Source organism: Vanessa cardui, chromosome 12, assembly GCF_905220365.1.
Source record: "Vanessa cardui chromosome 12, ilVanCard2.1, whole genome shotgun sequence".
NCBI classification, from domain to species: Eukaryota; Metazoa; Arthropoda; class Insecta; order Lepidoptera; family Nymphalidae; genus Vanessa; species Vanessa cardui.
The window spans coordinates 641,029-662,623 of record NC_061134.1 but is presented as its reverse complement, the minus strand read 5'-3'; the positions used below and the strand labels follow the sequence as shown (position 1 = coordinate 662,623).

Sequence of the window (21,595 nt, the reverse complement as noted above, 5' to 3'; positions counted from 1 at the left end):
TGGAAATAATGGATATCCATAGATCATTTACCTAAAATTACTTTAGGCTCATGATTGAATACATTTTACAACAAAACGGATATTAACTAAGCCATCTGCGTGTTACTGAATCAATTAACAGTTATTTCATAACCACTTGACTGGATGTTACGTACTGTACGCAAGCATCAGACCCGACATCGCACAATTACGGTTTAATTTTTTCCACATTTTACGAGTATTTTGACTATATTTTCTGTCATTTTTTTTAATCAGATAATCTATATTTACATGTATTCCAAAATTATGAAATATTTATTAGTAAATATTTATAGATATAAATAAAAATATAGTGGTTTAAAATTTATATTCAATTTATGGCGCAATAATTTCTGAGCGATTTGGTTTGATTTTATTTACGAAAGCTGATTGATTCGGAATATTCATGCTATGAGCGATTACAATTAGTCTGAACAGACTTGAATGATACCACAATCACATAAATTTGGTAACCTTGATTGGTGCAGCATCATCGGAAAAGAGCAGGATACCCAACTCCTCGTAAAGTCATAGCAGAGATATTTTGTTTGAGCTGAATAAACAGGGGACAGATATGTATAAATTTTGACGAGGTTATTTTAGGTTGGGGCGACGCTCATGATTTTTAATGTAACTTTTCTTGCTCATTAGTATGTTTTACACTTAATATCCACTGACCTGGTATTGAAAGCTTCTTCGTTTCAGCGACGGGCGGCGGCGAGAGTGGTTCCGTACCACGAGACACGACTCGTCTGAGTTCGCGGTTCTTTACAGGCTCTGAAGCGTTCCATGGTCGGAGTTCTTTCACGCCGGTCTCGTACACTTCTTTCATGAACACCTCGATCAATTCCTTCCCTGTATGTAAAACCACATATCATAAATGAGCCAAATTACATAAGCTAGTGTTTTCAATATATCTATACATATTTATCTGTACTTTCAATATATCTATACTAAAATTATAATTGTGAAAGAAACCCTGTCTGTCTGTCTGACTTTCGCTCTTTCACTACCAAACCACTGAACCGAATTTGAAACTTACGAATCGTAATTTGGTATGAAGCAAATTTGAAGGACATAAGCTGCTTTCTTGCCTAACACATGACTACCAAAGTGTATGTGTGTCCAAAAACATATGTACATACATCCTTCTCGGACTTTGTAACGGAGACATTATGTTTACGTAATGAAGACGTACAATAATATTATTTACCGATTGCAATACTAATTAATATTTATCTGAATATCTGCTGACATAAATTGAACGGCACTATTGCGTAGAAAGACGATGAAGAAACAGTACGAAACATATATTATGAATTTATTCATGTAACTACAATTTAAGTTTGCAGCTTTGAAAGATCATGATACTTGACACCGAATATAAGGCGTACGGTCTCTAGAATCTGGGACCTCATTTGAGAAACGTCTGCGCTACTTCCTGTTGCGTATAATCGTAATCGTGTACTATATGCTATATAGTCTGTTCCACACAAAAATAAAAGTCAAATAAACAACATTTGACATCGAATTCAATTGAAGGCTTCAACTGTGTGGAAGAATGTTGAATTAGAAATAAATATATCGTTCCTTGTTCTGTTGGAACAAAACAAACTTCATCTGTTATTTCCGAAATAAGTTTGTATAATCTGTGCTGTTTTACGGATAACATTGTTACAATGAATATATTGGATTTTAAACTAACATGGTTATTTTTATTATTAAAGTTATTAATTTCGGGATATTTACCATGTTTTTTATTTTTGTTCGGTGGAGCTCGATATTTCGACATTGTCTACGAATGTCTTGTTCACGAGACTGAAGTGTGCGGGTAGATGCTGATAATGTTAGAGGTGTCCGTATCGAACTACCTCCTTTCTTTTACGTTTGCTACGTAAACACCGGTCACCACTACTATTGTCACTTTCACCCCTACCATTGTCACTAGTCGAATTTATTTTATGTACACTCGACACTCGATCCCGTGTTTTGCAGACGAAACTCACCGTATCAATTCGCGAATTTTTTATTTTATTTTTATTTTGCGGGGGTTTGCATAATTTTATTATTGGATTCCATACTCTCGACAGTGATGGCTGATTTCTTGGTATCGTATAACGATACCAAGAAATCAGCCACCGCGAAACATCTCCTGGAAGCCGGGTCGAACCATTGGATCGAGTTTCATAATACTCAGATACTCTCGACAGAACGCCACTACATACCCCGACTGGTACGAGAAGCCATTGAAATAACTAAATTTAGTAATTTCAATAGAGAGGATGGGTTTCAACTGTCGAGAGTATGGAATCCAATAATAAAATTATGCAAACCCCCGCAAAATAAAAATAAAATAAAAAATTCGCGAATTGATACGGTGAGTTTCGTCTGCAAAACACGGGATCGAGTGTCGAGTGTACATAAAATAAATTCGACTAGTGACAATGGTAGGGGTGAAAGTGACAATAGTAGTGGTGACCGGTGTTTACGTAGCAAACGTAAAAGAAAGGAGGTAGTTCGATACGGACACCTCTAACATTATCAGCATCTACCCGCACACTTCAGTCTCGTGAACAAGACATTCGTAGACAATGTCGAAATATCGAGCTCCACCGAACAAAAATAAAAAACATGGTAAATATCCCGAAATTAATAACTTTAATAATGAATATATTATTATATATTCGAGCGATTTGTTACTTGACAAACTTACCCTTAGCAATGTTCGCGGCGTATTGCTTCATCGCTATCTTCTCGACGGTGTTTTCGAGACCGAAGAAATTCTTGACGTCAAGTAATGCGCTCTGTTCGAAGCACGTCCAATCAGGGTTCTCCGGATGCACCTGTTTAAGATCATTCATATCATGACTAACTTGTCCTATAATTGTTCGGTAAAGTGACTGTGCGTTATAAAGATAACATAACAAAAAACAGATGGCATATTTTTGTTGATACGTTATGAGTGCTGTCACTTTAATTAAAAATTAATGACGTATGAACCGGGAATTTTGATTTGTTGTTTATAAGTGGTTTTTTTTTATATTTATGGCAATTTATCGTTAAATTAAGAGGTTAATGATGACCCGATCATTCATAATTTACATTATTTTTAATTATGTAACTTTCACTAAATCGAGTCTTATGTTCTAAAATAGTAAATTATCCAAAATCAAAATGATTTACCCAAAAGGCGCGGATTGTTATTTAATACAAAAAGTATAGGTAACTATTTGAATATATGAATCGTTTTAAGACTTTTGACGATTTAATATCGATTAGCGATTGTTATCATTGTTCCTTTGTCTTTGTTTTTTATTATAGTTTATTAAATTTTTGTAAGTGTGTATTATATTTAAATAAGTTTACATATATTATACATAGACCTATTTAGTTATGTATTTATAGTTGTGTGTATTATGTTTTATTATATTTTAATCGCAGTATATGATTTATCAAAATAAATTATGCCCTTTCCAAATTTGTTTTACAACCAGTACTCTGACCAAAGGGTAGGGTGGGTAGGTAGGGTAGGCATGTAAGAGATCGCTATTTTAACGATGAGGCCGCCTGTTGCATTTATGCAAGTTTTATTTGATCCAAATGTATAATTTAGTTTTAGGTATTGATTCAATAAAGTATAAATAAATTATATTTATAAAAGAAAGATAGAAATCAGTCTACATCGTCATAAAGGCCTTCAGACATATATTCAATAAAGTCGTACATATGAAAGATATTGATTAGGTTAATAAATACCGTGTGAGTCGTGTAGATCGAAGCAACTGCCACGGTAGCAGTTACAATATGAAACCTATATATATATATATATCGAAACAGGGTTCATTATATATCGTATAGTACGACACAAATTAAATGTAGCATCGGAAAATGCAATGAAATGAAAATAAAACCGATTGCTGCCGATTTACACGACCAATAGAAATAGCTTCCTATCGCGCCATTCGACGTTATTCGTCGCTATAGATTCTCGCGTCAGAGAAAGCAAGTGCATGTTAATCGACGTGTCAAATTGATATATATTAGGTCATATGTTATTACAAGTTATTACGTTTGTGTAAAGATCATATCGATCATATCGCATCATCATCAACAGCCTATTTTTGTCCACTGTTGGACATAGGCCTCTCCCAGTGCACGCCACTGTGGTCTTTCTCCGGCTACTCGCATCCAGCTCCTGCCTGCCGCCTTGCGTATATCGTCACTCCACCGTGCCTGAGGACGTCCTACACTACGTTTGCCGAGACGCGGTCTCCACTCTAGAACACGTTTTCCCCAACGGTTGTCGGTTCTACGACAAATATGACCAGCCCACTGCCACTTCAGCTTACTAATCCGGTGGGCTATGTCGATGACTTTGGTTCTTTGACGGATAACCTCATTTCTGATGCGATCCCTCAAAGAAACGCCGAGCATAGCCCTTTCCATAGCACGCTGAGCGACTTTAAGTTGGTGGACCAGCCTTGTCGTGAGTGTCCACGTTTCGGCTCCGTATGTCATGACGGGTAGGACGCACTGATTGAAGACTTTCGTCTTAAGGCACTGTGGGATCGACGATGTTAGGATTCGACGTAACTTCCCAAACGCTGCCCAACCCAGCTGAATTCTTCTATTCACCTCGTCCTCAAGGTTGTTTCTACCTAATCGCAGAGTCTGCCCGAGGTAGACATATTTTTGAACAACTTCGAGAACGGTACCGTGTATCGTAGTCGGTTCCGGTAGAACATGTTCATTGAACATGACCTTGGTTTTATCCAAGTTCATCCGTAGGCCGATACGCATAGAAGAATCAGCCAGCTCGTTCAGCATTTGTTGTAGGTCCTGCAGCGTTTCTGCCACGATGACGATGTCGTCTGCGAATCTCAAGTGAGAGATGTATTCGCCATTGATGTTAATGCCACGTCCTTTCCAGTTCAGCGTCTTGAACATATCCTCCATTGCATTAGTGAACAATTTGGGGGAAATAACGTCCCCTTGTCTCACTCCTCGATGCAATGGTATGGGATTTGTTTGCTGATTTTGTACTCGGACGGACATGGTGGCAGCTTCTTAGAGACATCTCATCACTTGGATGTATCGCCAATCAACTTGGCAACGCTGCAGGGACTCCAGAACAGCCCAGATTTCAACCGAGTCAAAGGCCTTCTCATAGTCCACGAATGCAAGACACAGGGGTCGATTATACTCATGGGACTTCTGTATAATCTGCCGCACTGTATGGATGTGGTCTATGGTGCCGTATCCGGTCCGAAACCCGGCCTGCTCCGGGGGTTGGAATTCGTCGAATCTTCGCGCAAGACGGTTCGTGATCACTCTTGAAAACAGCTTATAGACATGGCTCAGTAGGGATATGGGACGATAGTTCTTCAGCAGGGTTTTGTCTCCCTTTTTGAAGAACAGGACGACCACACTCCTACTCCACGCCTCCGGAGTTCTCCCTTCGAAGAGGACAGAGTTAAAAAGCGTCTGAAGTTCCCTAAGTACCGGTTTACCTCCCGCTTTTAATAGCTCTGTGGTAACGCCGTCCTCTCCAGGGGCTTTTCCATTTTTAAGCTGTCCAAGAGCAGTCTCGATTTCGCCAATACTGACTTCAGGCAGGTCTTCGGAGAAATGGCGTGTTAATGTAGCTCTAGGATCCTCATTTTCGGGATCAGGTCGAGATGCATGCGATGCGTATAACCGGCCGTAGAAGTCCTCTACTTCCGAAAGTACTGCCGGCTTAGAAGAAACGACTTCTCCACTTGCTGTGGTCAACTTCGTCAGGTGGCTCCTTCCAAGAGATTGTACGAACACCTTAGACCCCCGATTCTGCTCAATAGCTCTTTTTATTGCAAGAGTATTGGAGCACCGGAGGTCGTGTCGTACGCGCCTGCTGATCTCTTGGTTTAATTGCAGTTTCTCTGACGAAGTGACAGGTGGGTTTTCACGTCGTTTCTTCATGAGCCCCAAAGTCTCTTCCGAAAGGTTCGACTTCCTGCCCTTACGCTGCATGCCACAATATCTCGTGCCTTCTTCCCTGAGAATTCGAACTACATTTTCGAGGTTCTGGTTTACGTCCGTTGTGGTTTCCACGGCAGCGAATCGGTTCTCCAGGATTGACTGGAATGTTTCAGATCCCGCAATGGTTTGGAGCAGCTTTGGTCGGAGCGTGGACTTCATCAGACGGGCGCGCTCGGCCTTAAAATTGATATTCAGAGAGCCTCGGAGGAGTCGGTGATCACTACCGGTATTGAACCTGTTAATCACTGAGACGTCTCTGAATATATGCCTCTTGTCCGTCATTATGAAGTCGATCTCGTTTTTCGTCATAGTGTCGGGGCTTTGCCACGTCCACTTCCTTTGCGGCTGCTTCTTGAAGAAGGAGTTCATCAAGAAGAGCCCCTCCCGTTCGAGGAAGTTGACAAGCATTTGCCCCCTATGATTCCTGCTTCCAAGTCCATGGGGTCCTACTACCGATTCGCTGCAGTTCTGTACTCCCACTTTAGCGTTGAAGTCCCCCATGACAACGTTGTAGTGGGTTTTCGTGGTGAAGTGGAGGGCCCTCGATATGTCATCGAATAATTCTTCCACTTCATCGTCCGGGTGTGTCGAGGTCGGTGCGTACGCTTGCACCACCTTGAGGCTGTACCTCTCGTTGAGCTTTATAATGAGGTACGCTACCCTGTTCGACACACTGGAGATTTCCACCACGTTGTCAACTAGGGACTTATTTACCAGAAACCCAACGCCACCTTGGGATTGTTGGTCACCCTCTCGGAAGTACATTAGGTGGCCTGATTTGAGGGTTACGGTGTCCTCTCCCTCTCTACGGACTTCACATAGCCCTAATATGTGCCACCTAATTTTCCCAAGTTCTACCTCAAGTTGCGCTAGATGCGAGTCAAGCCGTAGCGTGCGTCCGTTGTACGTCGCAAGGGTCAGTCGGTTGTGGTGGCCTCCCGTAGCCCGGTGATTCTTAGCACCCCCCGTCCCGCCGTTACCATCGTCGCCACCATGACGAGGAATAGCGGGGCTGCCGGGAACTGGGGGCCGTGGCTTGCGTGTGTGCTGTATGTGGAGGTTGTGCCCATAATCGCCACGCTGGGCAGGCGGGTTGGCGATCGCAGGGCGTAGCTTCTCGCACCGGTGACGCTGCTGCCCGTCACCGGCCTGTGGTATTTAGCTACGCCTATTATGTTGATGGTTATACCGCCATCAGTCGGTCGCCAGAGCCTCGTTTGCTGGTCGGCAGGATGCACCACGGGCAGGTGAGGTTGGCTTGGGGCACTAAGGTGTAGTTTGCGCCCCCTTACATCCCATTACATATCGCATGAGACATAAATATTGATAATTTGGGAGAATGTACTCAAATCGGATGTGATCGGTTTTACGACTTTTGCCGATGCTACATCTAAGTTGTGTCGTGCTATACATAACTGATAATTATTATTAAAATATGCAAGTAATAATAATGACATCGGTTTCTTGTAACGTGTAATTAGTCTGTGGCGATGTCGAAGCGGTACGCGGCTGGGCCGCAAGGTCGAGCGCGCTCTCAAGTCGTCCTCGAATTGTGAAGCGAATTGTCACAAGTTTAATTAAACGTTTAAGAGAAACTCCTTGGAAAACATTCACGTTTATACGTATGTTATGCAGGTATATTTATCAGCTATCACATATACACATGTCAAATGAAATCAAATTCCTTTATTTAATTAAAAGCATTAATTTTTACGTAAGGTAACGTTTTAATTGTCAAACTAAACACTACCGCTGATTCGGAAAAGAAAATACCCTAACCTTGAAAAAACCGCAAAAAGAAACTCTTTTGTATAAAATAAAAATTAAAATATATTTCATTAAAATTAGGTACCATAACCTACCTACCCTTTGTAGTTCGTATAGATTATATAGATAATCACCACCCAAATCTCATTTAAAACTCCTTTCATAACTGTCTGATCACGAAAGCACAAACATTTTAAATTAAAATTTTACCAATATTAAAAATATTGATAATGGTATCTTTATTCGTTTTCTCCATTTAATATATATTTAAATGTACAATAATTTTGTTTTAATAGTTTGCTACAACTACCAGCCATGTCCTACATAAAGTTAATTTTATATTCAATCAATAATTCAGTATACGGTTTATAAAGTTATCGAGTCAACTTATTGAAAATCTCGACTCTAATCGCGCCAGAGCGTTTCCAATGACACCGTAACCGTATCGACACTTTCTTCCAACCGGATCGCGACCAAGAGACACATTTCCAGAGCAATCGATCACAAACACACCATGCTATCAGATAAACAAAATAACAATCACGTTCGATACAAACGATATCGATAACGCTTCGTACAAATATTTACGATACTAAAACATTTTATTGTCACTGCGCCGCGTGATCCCGGCACATAAAACTGGAATAGAACGTGCGTTAATCCTCTAAAAATTATAGTATTTATATGCGATATCCATCAAAATACATAGAAGAGAGATTTTAAAGTTGAAAAACAGGGAAATATTACTATTTTAGTGATTATAAAACTACAATTGTGTGACGATGGACAATCGCAAAAGAGGCTCTTGATTGTCTGCTTTGAAATGGTCACCTAAATCTTTTTACATCACAAAGCGCTGGACACCTTGGAAAATAAAATTATTTGACCCTTGTACCAGTACTTTTACTGGGTCAGTCACCCTTTACCGAAACACAACAATGTGTCGTATTTCTAAATGGCGGGGACTTTTACTTTATCTTTAGTACGTCTAAAGTCTCACTCTCATCATAAAGCAGTGAACTACATCACTCATTTTCAACATAAATATACACTATTGGCAATTTATGAAATATTTTCTCACCTCTCAAATATCGTTAGATAGCGAGCTTTATTTCTGATGAAGATACCAAGTTAACGTATTTAGCTTACCTTAAGTTATCTCATTATTTATTTAATTTAAATTACACAGTCAAATTACATACAACTGGCCAGAAATTGACCATTGTACCCTATTTCAAAATTGTACCAATTTTTCTTTAAAATATAAAATTTAATGTATAGTATGCTATTAATAGTAATTGAATACAATGTTCAATTACAGGTTCAAAGTGATCATTATGTAGTGTTTGCTCTAGTTAGCTGTAGAGGCCAAGCTATCCTATATACATCGAGTTCTTTATTGACATAAATTTATAACGAATGTTTCAAAGTGCGCCCTAGATATCGACACTATAAGGGTTTCTGTTAAATTCGTAATTAATCTTAGTTTTTCAGACGTTCGCAAGTATTTTTTTATATTTAATTTAATTCAAAGTAATTTATATTCTGATTAGGAATATGCTCCAAACCCTCTCCTTAATGGAAGAGGAGGCCTTATCCCAGCAGTGGGAAATTTACAGGCTGTTACTTTACTTTACGTTAATTTACAATGTTATTTAATGTAAATAAGGCTGATTTAAAATCTATAGATTAATTATTATTATTCAAGATCTTGTAAGATTTACTAATTAAATATTAAGCGGGATCGAAAGGTCGAACCAAATTCATTAAATTATTATTCAATTTTATTGATCATATAAGACATCCAACAGGAATATCACGTACTGCATGATTTTGATTATCTATGAGATATTTTACAATTTAAAATAATGTTTTACCATTAAGTTGACTAAAAACACATGAATGCCCTCGGCCCGACCTGTGTGTGGGAGGCGGAGGGCCAAGTTCGTTAGCGCACGCTGGGAGTAGCTTATCCAGTAAGTTGCAATAAACTGATGATAATATATAAATTATTCCTTTAGGAACTAATCAATAATCGACTTAAATTTTAATTTAATTAATATTAGTATAAAGTAAACGCCTTTTCCTTATATCAACATAATCACTATATAGTATAAAATAAAGTCCGCTCACAGTTGTCTATGTCTCTGAAAAATTACGCAACGGTATTTGATGAGTTTTTTGTTAATAGATAGTGATTCGAGAGGAAGGTTTTTGTATACAATACACTGATAATCTAGTTAAGAAACTGATACTTTTAGATGTATCTACTGTGAAAGCATAGCATTGCACCCGTGCGCCGGGGCGGATATTTAGTTTATGTACACTATGCAAAATAACTCCTAGTGAATTGTTATTGGAAAGCGTTCAGAAATAGATGGTTTGCGTCACGACCTTCCAGGTATAGAGCAAATCGAATAATTAATCTCCGCCATCTGTTTCTTCGAAAATTATTCAAATTCACGGTTATTTAGGATAACATCGCTGTCTATTTGCGATACAGTCATCGAGAGAAGAAAAACTTGTCTATATATTTTCATGTAATCTAGTTATAAACTTCAAATAATACTTTGAGACAAGTATATACATAAAATTATGTCATTAATCCTCGCTTTATTTCACCCAGGGGTGGCACTTTTTCGTAAAATTAAGGTGATCACAAAAGAATAATCTCAAGCAAAAAACGATTATTCCAAATCGGTTCTTCAACGATGAATGAATGAATGAATGAATGAAGTTTTCGAGTTGATAACTTCCTACCTTTTTTAAGATGAATAATCTATAAACTTTATTACTATAGTGCCTAGGAAAATACAGAAAACTTAACGAAATTGAATTGTTCCTAACAAAAGAAAATAAAAAAAAAATTATTGATCACATTGATAAAAAGGTCTAGTTACTCGATAAAATACTTTATCGTGTTAGAAAAGCGTATTAGTATTCGTCTCATTTCACGCAGGATAAATAATTAATTTTCAATTGTATTACATCAACCTATACAGGTAACTTCATTGGAGAAAAAGGTACTCCTGATTTTCTTACTAGTTCTAGCAGATTTTTTTAGTTAGATTTTCTTGCTAGTAGCTAGAAAACTTTAACTGGAACCTTTCATTTAATCCTGTTATATACTACTTGAATAAAGAATACTTTAATTTTATATTGATTAATAAAATTGGTAAAATAACAGCTTTTAAATGTCCCAAAGCTGGGCTAAGCTCACTCCACAACGCGACGCATTTACGCACATCGTGCAAGATAAATATATGATGAAAGATAAATATACTAATGATGAAAATCGTGAATTATTTAGAATACAGAGGGTGAAGGCCTCCTACAGACTTTTCCATTTTCCTCTATCTTTGGCGATTGTCATCCAGTTTTCACCAGCTATTTTAAAAATATCGTGATTCCAAAGAGTTAGTTTTTAGAAAGAATTATTTAAGTGTACAATAATTCATTGTTTTAAATGGTACTGTTTTTAAAGGTTTATAAACGGAATCTACGCATACTTACGTAATATTTACATTTCTCTATAACGGACACTCTGGAGGCGAAGGTTTCGTTCGTAGCTTCGATTTCCAGCACTCTATTCTTGAGGTCCAGGTGATTCTTCTGAATGAAATAGATATAATCGACACCGATCATCTGAAAAAATATATGTAACTGAATATCTTTATACATATTTGCTTCTTTCTTTATATTATATATAAGCGGATTGACAAACGGGCCACCTCATGGTATGTGGTCACTTATAGACCATTCTTAACATCGTTAACGTCACCGACTTTTGGAGCTAAGTTGTTGACCCCTTGACCCTTGACCCGAACCTTGTGTTAATAGTGACACTGGCTCATTCACCCTTTAAATCAATACACAACAATATTAATGTTTTTTCGTAATACCTCATGAGTGGCTATTACCTATCAGACCGGCTTGCACAAATCCTTACCACCAAGTAAACCACCATCTGATATAAATGAAAATCCTGACAACTATGCTATGACATATAAAATATCATTTTTTGATAAACGCAAAAAGTTAAGATTTAAGATAAGAATCTAGTTATTTATGAAACTCGATAAATAAATATTTACATTTATTGCTTATGCATATTATATGTATAATAAAACTAGCTGACGCGACGACGAATTTCTGTGGCTACGTTTAACATTAAAGTTTAATGTCTGATTATGTTAAGCCAAAACCTGCTCTGGAACTCGCTGAATATAATGTCAAAATTATTCAGGGTTTTGGCGTGATGAGCGTTTGAAATAACAACGATATTTAAATAGACTTAGACAGATAAATAGATAGATAGATGAGATTTTATAACTTCTCCTTGTATCTTAAAACATTTAAGGGATTTGTTTTTATAGATAATTATAACAATAGAATTATTCTATCTTTTTCCTTATTCAACTACCTGCATTGTTTCCAAAAGTATACTATGACGTAGCGTCAACTACTTTAGATAACAGTTTGGAAAACTTAACAATATATATTAATACAAATGATCTGGTACTATACAGTCCTGTATCGACCAATTTCATACATATATTTTTAGTATAATGCAATGGGCTCACCTTCTTCAACAAATATGGCGCATCAACATTCAACTGGCATCGCCTGGTCGTGTGGCGTTGGGAGTCATCCGCGGACCAGCTGTCCTCGGTGATCACACATTCGATTACCACCGGTATCTGAGGACAGCTCGGGAACCGCATTTCATATGCCTGTTAACAAAAAAATAAAACGTCAAAACACAAGATCATAAAAGTGTGGATTAAATAACTTATACGCTATACTTTTGGACACGAATATAACTTAATCTTCATAAACAGACAAAAAAATGGTCTTCTAATAATACAGAAATTAGTTTAGAATTATGTAACACATTCCAAACATCATAAGAATTCGTCTCAAACACTATTCCTCTATTTCGTATCTTTTCTAAACATATATGTTAACATAACATTAGACATATACATTAAATGGACATCAACTTCCCATAAATCGCCGCTCGTAAAACAAGCATCGAACGCCAAAACTTTTTTTACTGCCATCTGTATCGCACAAATTCTACCGCAAATTTCAAGATTTAGCTCCAAATTTATGCCTTAACTAAGTTTCTACTTGTTGCAAAATATTGTAGGTATTGGAAAGTTAAAAAATTGATAGTGAAAACTTCTAAGAACTTGGTAGCGAAATTCACGAAAACGAAATATTTAAATGAATAGAATTTATTACATCAATTTCGCAGCTAGAAACAAGCGTGGTGAACCGGAAATAAAAAAACTTTCACTGATTTGTTTGGGCTATAAAATAAGTAAAGTAGGACGTCACATTGATGGGCTATGCCCTCTTGCGTTCAAAATCAGACGTGCCAAATTTGATCCGGCCCGAGAAGGTTTCCTGACGATATTTTCAAAAATGCTATTTACAAGTAAGATTTATGTATGGATAGGCCGAATCAAATAGACAGTTAAAACTCTTCAAAGGCCTGCAAGGAATCACAAATCAGAATTCGATAGATGAGGTGACATTTGAAACGAAAACAATGAATAGTGTGATTTTAATATAAAATATAATATAATATTTAAGTAGTACAACCTATACCAACTATTAACAATAGTCGGAAATACAAGACTCTTACATCCAAAGGCAAAAATTACTGATGCGAAAGATCTAACGTTTTTTAGAATGCTAAATGTTTTTTTCGGAATGTCTTGGAAATAACGAGACAATGTTTAAAGACTCAAATAGATAGGAACCACTCTCCCCCATCAACCTTCAGCACTGATCGCGAGGCGTTTAGTAAGCGACCTCGGAGCCACGGATATGAAATCGAGATTGGGCAATCCTAGCGTTAAATCGCATCAGCGTGTCAGACATTCCGTTTCTTTGATGTTACGATAATTCGGCGAATGTTTTACAAAAGAAATGTCTCGTCTCGACGTCCAAGGTCGAATGCTTTTACATAACATTTCACTGTTATATTCTCACGTACGTAATTGTTGTAGATCGATTTCAAGGTCACTGTTGAATTAACAAGTATTGATTATGCTAGAGCGACATTATTTAGTTCCTTAACAGTATTATTTATACATATTTGTCTGCTTATTTACTGCTTATTGATAGACTGGGTCAAGAATAATCAAGTTGGCTGACTCTCACTGGGCTGCTGAAATGGATAGAGATATATGAAAACATGTGAATGTATAATTGTTGATGTTAAATAAGAGTAACTACTGAGTTTCTTGCCGGTTCTTCTCGGTAGAATCTACTTTCCAAACCGGCGGTAGCTTCACTTAATTGTAAAATGACGATTCAAAAGTGCTTATAAAAGCCTACTTGAATAAAGTTTATTTTGATTTGTATTGTTTAAGCACTGTTCTATAGAAAATTTTTACAAAAAGGGCCAAAGGGATCACCCTGTAGACATTGGTGTTAAATATTTACATATGTTTTCAAAGATCGCTAGTTATTTAATATATTTTTATTTAGATAGATAAACCTTTCCACGGGTTTCTTATTAAACAAGCAATTACTTAAAAACTCTGCATACATTTAATGAATATAAAAGTCGAGCAAATTCAAGTCAGGCTGACGGAAATTGCTTCTTAGCTTGAATTCCGGTACAATCTAGAGAAAATTTCATGCGTGATATTAAGTTAGCTAGGGAACATGATATTTCATACTTCTTACTACTTAAAACTTATAATTAGATTTTGAGAGTTAATTAAACTAAAAAAAAACTTTATTAAAATTAGCTAACATTTTTGGAAATTCTATTTAAGGCTTTAGGCTAGATAAGGCTTTCTCTTTGAGTTAAGTAATAGTTTTAATTTTTCTTCGGTTTTAGAACGTGAAAAAAAGGTAAGATATAATGTCAAAAGAACAGAAGTACATTTTTCAAATTTCGAATTAGATTGAACTGAAAACATAATAGTAATGCTTCTATATTTAATAAGTAAAGTGTACTTGTTTATTTATTTACGAATATATAAACATATTCGATCTATACGAAGCGAACAGTTAGTAAACGTATCTTACATAAGATCAAACGAATGTGATCTCGGCAATCTAGTTCATGTGGTCCTTGACATTGACGCTGATCGCGTCCGTATTATGAACAAGCAGACGTGTTACAGAAATCAATATTAACACTTCCATTGCATCTTATATATTTATAATATAAATAGATTTATATTACCCGTAAGTCACCTCGTTTGGAGTTTTAAAATTAAGCTGAATTAATCTAACACTTTCGATTTTTTTTATGGTATAAGTAGGCGGACGAGCATATAGGCCACCTGATGGAAATTGGTCACCATCACCCATAGACAATGACATTGTAAGAAATATTAACCAATCCTTACATCGTCAATGTGCCACCAACCTTGTGAACTAAGATGTTATGTCCCTTGTGCCTGTAGTTACACTGGCTCACTCACCCTTCAAACCGGAACAATTCTGAGTAAGTAATGTTATTTGGCGGTAGAATAACTGATGAGTGAGTGGTACCTACCCAAACGGGCACAAAGCCCTACCACCAAGTAAATAGTAGTACAATAGAACTAACAAACAGACCCACTTTATTATTCTGGTGTATGTGATAGCTATACTTTACACTCACCAAACTTGATACTCTACTTTATTAGTGTGCGTGTACTTAGAGGCCAACTGTTGGCCGCTATTTACTTCGGCGTTTTTGACGGTCAATTCAGATGAATTAATAATTAATATTCAAACACATTTTAAGGCGCATAAAACTTCAGGGACTATAAGACTCAGGTTACGTTTTTATAATAAGTAAAAGACTAAGATGTTGCTCGCATTGAGGAAAAAAACCACACAAGTTGTATTACCTCAACTTAATTTATTCCTTACGATGTATATATTTCAAGTTCTGATTGGTCAATTATTTGGGACGATAATACAAACTCTTTTTAATGGCTATCGTGGTGCGTTTCTTATCAACAGATCCAATAAAGAAAATAATAAATGTTTTATATTATCCTCTTGGGTTGATAAAATAACCAATAAATCGCGGTTTTTTTTATCAAACACTTATAGACCCTATTTTTGTGTTTAATAAATATATCACAACAATCGGCAATGCGAAAACGATTTAACAAAAGCGTAGGTTTATATAATGGGTTTCTTAATAAAAATCCAAAAAGGAAACAATATGCTGGACCCAAATAAATTATCGGTTCAAAAATGCTGATATGAAATTCTTCTTTTTATAATCCAAAGTGAGCCGAGATGGCCCAGTGGTTAGAACGCGTGCATCTTAACCAATGATTGCGGGTTCAACCCAGGCAAGCACCCCTAAATATTGATTTGCTTAATTTGTAATTATAATTCATCTCGTGCGCGGCGGTGAAGGAAAACATCATGAGGAAAGCTGCATGTCTGATTTCATAGAAATTCTGCCACATCTGTATTCCACCAACCCGCATTGGAACAGTATGGTGGAATATGTTCCGATCTTTCTCCTCAAGGGTAGGAGGCATTAGCCCAGCAGAGGGAAGTTCACAGGCTGTTGTTGTTATTTTATACATTCTGCATATTTTATTATTATTATTTACGTGCGTTTGCCGCCATGAAAGATTTAATTGTTTTATTATAATACTTTTAAACCTTCATAAAAAGTGTTATACGAAAAAAAAACAGTGTTTTATTAAGTATCAAGCTTCTTATTTAAGTTTAAAGGATCATTTGTACACTAATTCATATAATAAAAACCTGCAAAATTACTTTTATATTAATACAGCGGGAATATTTTAATTTTATATTTATTTAATATAAGTTTGTTGTTTTTATTGAACACTATTACATATAGGCACAATAACGCCTCCATTGTATATTACACAACAATCATATCCAATATCTATCCAACTTGCCTATTTAAATGTTAATCTATAAGTTTATACAATTACTAATAATATCAGTCGAAATTAAAACACTAGAGTGAAATCATAGAATATTAATCGAACTGTCAAGAACCTCATAGCTACCCGCATTGGTGTGAGATGTTCAGGCTTTTACTTACATACTAAAGTATAATAGACTTCACCAAAACAACAACGATCACATATGTTTACTGATCACGTATGATTTTATTATTTTTTTTTTCAAAAGAATAGTAGAAATGCTTGAAATTAATTAAGGAATTATTAATAATAATATTTAAAAGGGAGGTCCTTTTGGCTCATCACTTGTATTAGGAGTGGGGACGATTATAGAGAAAAGAGTGAGCATCGATCATGCTACTTTTAACATCGCTAAGCTTGCGCTATTGACGCTAAGTCACTATTTTTAAGATTTGACAAGACGAATATGCATAGACAATTGCAAATCAATAAAACAATTCAATATTAAAGTCATGTACCATGTATGTCATAATAGCCGCATGTATCACACAAATGTAGAATAGAAAGTGATCGGACGGAAGTAGTTCGAAGTTTACGTGAGATGAAATCTTAATTAGGTACTTTAATTTGGGCCGCGCTACACTTAATCTGGAACATTTGTAGCAGCTGATGTTTGTTTGGTATATTATATATAGGATACATACGGGGAATATGAAAATGGCATTATATTATTTAATTAGAAAGATAACTGAAATGTCCCTTCATTTTGAATGCTTTAATGAAATTAAGTTAAGTACCCAAAGTTTCAAAACCTAGGCGATAAACATTCTTTAAGAAAGATTAAACCTATTATAACAGGACACGGCAGTGTCTTAATAAATATTTATTTAGAAAAATCCATAAATAATATACGTTGTATATTTCAATCTCAATTTGTTTATTTATCATATAGATTGTAAACTCATTCTATAATACTACTAATAACGAATAGAATGACCTTCAAGCATATGTGTTAATGCATAGATGCCTAACATTGAATCTCGAAATCCTTCAACGCTGCTAACCGCTGCACTGAGTCGATATTGACAATGCAAGTATTTGCACTGCCCTCGTCTATCTCTCGTGCGATGTTGACGAACAAATTAAATTGTTGATCGTTATCGCACGAGTTTCAATATTTTTACTTAGAGCTCTGTGCAAGCCCGTCTGGGTAGATACCACCAACTCATCAGATATTCTACCGCCAAACAAGAGTACTTAGTACTTTTGTCTTTCGATTTGAAGGGTGAGCGAGGCAATGTAACTAAAGGCATAAGAGACATACCATGTTAGTTCTTAAAGTAAGTGATGCATTGACAATATAAGGAATACAAATATTCTACAGCGCCGATGTCTATGGGCGGTGGTGACCACTTACCATCAGGTGGCCCAAATGCTCGTCCGAAAACCTATCGCATATAAAAAATGTTATTTGCAGATTTCATGTATATTTTATACATGACAGTCATTTTATCATTTCATTTTTTCATTTCATAGTTCGTCCGTGTCCGAATTACCAGTAAAGCCTTCAAAGTCGTTCGTACACATATAGAACAAATTTCTGGTGAGGAAATGAAAATAAATATAATTTAAAGATAAGGTTCCGTCGCTTAAGAGGCGGAAGTTTATCATTTCATTTTAAATTAAATCAACGAAATATGCCTTCACTTTTATCTTACAAAAGATAACGCTTGATGTAAACCTTGAGCATTTTAAGAGCAATTCAAATCGAGCCTTGACCCATTAAATTTGTCAAATGCAAATTCATAGAAAATAAAAATAAGGCATAATAACATCTACTTACAATTAGGAATAATAATTACTATCATACTAGTTCTAATGAAAACGAGAACGAGGACTAATATGTAATATCTCCCTTATGCTTATATCTTGTAAGTACACTCAAGTCATCATCCTCCTGCCCTTATCCCAATTTTATTTGGGGTCGGCGCAGCATGTCTTCTCCTTCCATACTTCTCAGTCAGACGTCATCTCACAAGTAGCATTCTTTCTAACCATATCCTCTTTCACACAATCCATCCATCGTTTCCTTGGTCGTTCTCTACCTCTATATCCATCCACATCCATGCTCAAGCTCAAGTACACTCAAGTATAAAATAATAACACTTAGTTTATCAGCTTATATCGATTACTAGTCATCGCCCTCGTTTTCGTCCGCGTTTTAGGGTGTGTTAGAAAAAAAGTAGCCTATGTCCTTTCTTGGAGTTCGAGTTGGTTTCACACCAACATTTCATCAAATTTGAATCATAAGTTTGTGAAAGAAAGACAGACGGACAGACAGATATTTTCACATTTAAAATATTAGTACAGTTTTATTAATTTTAGTATTATTATTGAATAATTATTTTTAAATACTATAATCTAATGCTATAATCTTGTTAAATACATCATGGGTTATAGTTGATGACATGCATTTTATTAAAGAAATCTCCCCATTTTATTCATGCAAGAAAAACGGGATATGCGTTTCCCTATCACGTAGGACTCGCCGGTTCCCAGGATGATTAGAGCGCACTAGATAAGTACGATACCCTTTCTCTTCAGAAGCCATCAAAAGATGAATTTTACTTACTACTGAGCCGCCCTGACGGTCGACTAGCTTATCGGCCTTCAATTTTGGTAATTTTGCTGTCTTCATCTCTCTCATTCTCTCTTACAAACATCTCAAAATAACTTTATAAAAATTATACAATTTAACATTTTGCATATTTCCTGATATCTCGTAGCTCAGACGTATATACATTATATCCCAAAAAAAATTACTAATACTTTCTAGCCTGTAGCAAACTAAGTAACGTAAGTGTATTGATGCTTGTTCCCGGTATTATTGTTATGCTTAGCCGAATGTGGAAAAATCTCGTAAAAAAACCATTCCACTATAACTGTAACGGCATCACGTGAGAGTCACATGTGATAAGATAGACAACTAACACGACAGTTACAAAGCTGTGCTTCAAAGTTTTATTGTATTACAAGGAAGAACGCCGTGGGATTGAAAGACGCTGTCTTCAAAGAAATAGGTGGTTTGTTTATCAGAAATACATTATTAACATCACTTTGATTTAAATCCTTTAACTTGGAAGTTGAAATAACTTCATTTTGCTCATCAAATATTTAATTTTACTTTAGATAACTTGCTCAAGAACATTTAGTTATTGTATCGGTTAAGATTCACTTAGATGTTGAGAAATAATCTCTTCGGAATATATAAATCTATAGATGATAATCAATAGGAAACTCAATAGTAACTTTTTAACACACATAGCGAGGAAATTGAATAACATTATGTATGTAACTTCTAAAAATATATTAATAAAAAATTGTACTACTAATTGGATTTATCAATCACCTTACTGCTTTAACGGCTACTATTAGGCTGCAGATCCTGAAGCCTTAAAACATTGATCCCATAAAAAGTCATGGAATTTTCTAGAACGAAATTCACAATGGCAGTCCGGAGTCATGTCCTATCCTAGGCTAGTTTTAGATCATAAAAAAGTCTAAATCCAAAAGGTCTTTATTCTTCACAAATATATATTAATATTCGCTCTGAGAGCTGAGATGGCCCAGTGGTTAGAACCCGTGCATCTTAACCGATGACCCAGGCAAGCACCACTATACTTATATATATATATATATGTGTGTGTGCTTAATTTGTGTTTATAATTCATCTCTTACTCGGTGGTGAAGGAAAACATCTTGAGGAAACCTGCATGTGTCTAATTTCATCACAATTCTACCACATGTGAATTCCACCAACCCGCATTGGAACAGCGTAGTGGAATATGTTCCAAACCCTCTCCTTAATGGAAGAGGAGGCCTTATCTCAGCAGTGGGAAATTTACAGACTGTTATTTTACTTTACTTTATTCGCCCTTACTAAGCATAAACTTTTACTGTGAGAGAATACGATAACTGAATGAGTCACCATTGAACCTGCGGCTTTAACATTTGTCGACGACCTTTAATCAATCTGTTGACCTATCAATCATAATAGCCATCCATGTAACTCTCTTGACGCAATTCTACATTTAGAACCATTTTATTTCCACGTCGGTTACTTTTAAATGCCGGGTAATCATTAAGGATATCATGTAGCTTCTTGGAAAACCTTTCCACTGTTTATTGCTTAAGATTAGCAATAGAATCGTTAACCTAGTTATTCAGCTACGAATTGTTAGTTATTTAGTTTGAAATCCGAATGATGCAACACGTACATTGCAATCAAACCGCAGCACATAAACCGTAAGTTATTAATATTAAATAATAATATATTTTGAACTTTAATTATTGGTTACAGAGGATACTTTTTCCAAGCTCCTGTTAAACAAAAAAATCTAGAGGATTTCTACCATATATTTCGTATCTAATTTTTTATTAGTTTTTCCAACCTTTGCCACATGACAAATAAGACGACATTATCTTGTTAGTCCAGTTACTGAACTATTAGACTACTAGAATCTAATCGTTAATTAAAAAGGATGCACATCTCGAGATAATCAATTTAAAATATTTATTCAAGAGGATTATAAAAGATATTTCGTCAGGTTACAGTATTGAATCAAATGTAAACCTACCGCCGTTTCGAAAATTAATTTCTACATAGAGAACCAGAGAAGAAACAGCAAAAAACTTAATAAAAATAATCTCCTTTTCCATAAGAACTCTCCAAAAATAAGAAATGGCAACAACTGCCTTCTCGTCAATTGTGAGATTGAGGGCGTCGTTGCTGAGATTTAAATTAAATTGAATATGAGACAACATCACATACATTACTCTGATCCCAATGTAAATAGCTAGAGCACTTGTGTCATGGAAAATCTGAAATAACGACGGTACCACAAACACCCAGG

The 21,595-nt window shown here is 35.9% G+C and overlaps 1 protein-coding gene across 2 annotated transcripts in view; it reads right to left on the bottom strand.

The window, feature by feature from the left end:
- The window catches only part of LOC124534503 (protein real-time), a 72,541-nt gene that overhangs the window by 33,944 nt on the left and 17,002 nt on the right, over nt 1-21,595 (bottom strand). For both annotated transcript variants that reach the window (XM_047110416.1, XM_047110418.1), the window contains exons 2-5: nt 12,387-12,536; nt 11,317-11,448; nt 2,732-2,861; nt 697-873 (exon numbers count right to left, since the gene is read on the bottom strand). In XM_047110416.1, coding sequence (XP_046966372.1) covers nt 697-873; nt 2,732-2,861; nt 11,317-11,448; nt 12,387-12,536 — 589 coding nt within the window. The remainder of the gene's footprint in view (nt 1-696; nt 874-2,731; nt 2,862-11,316; nt 11,449-12,386; nt 12,537-21,595) is intronic.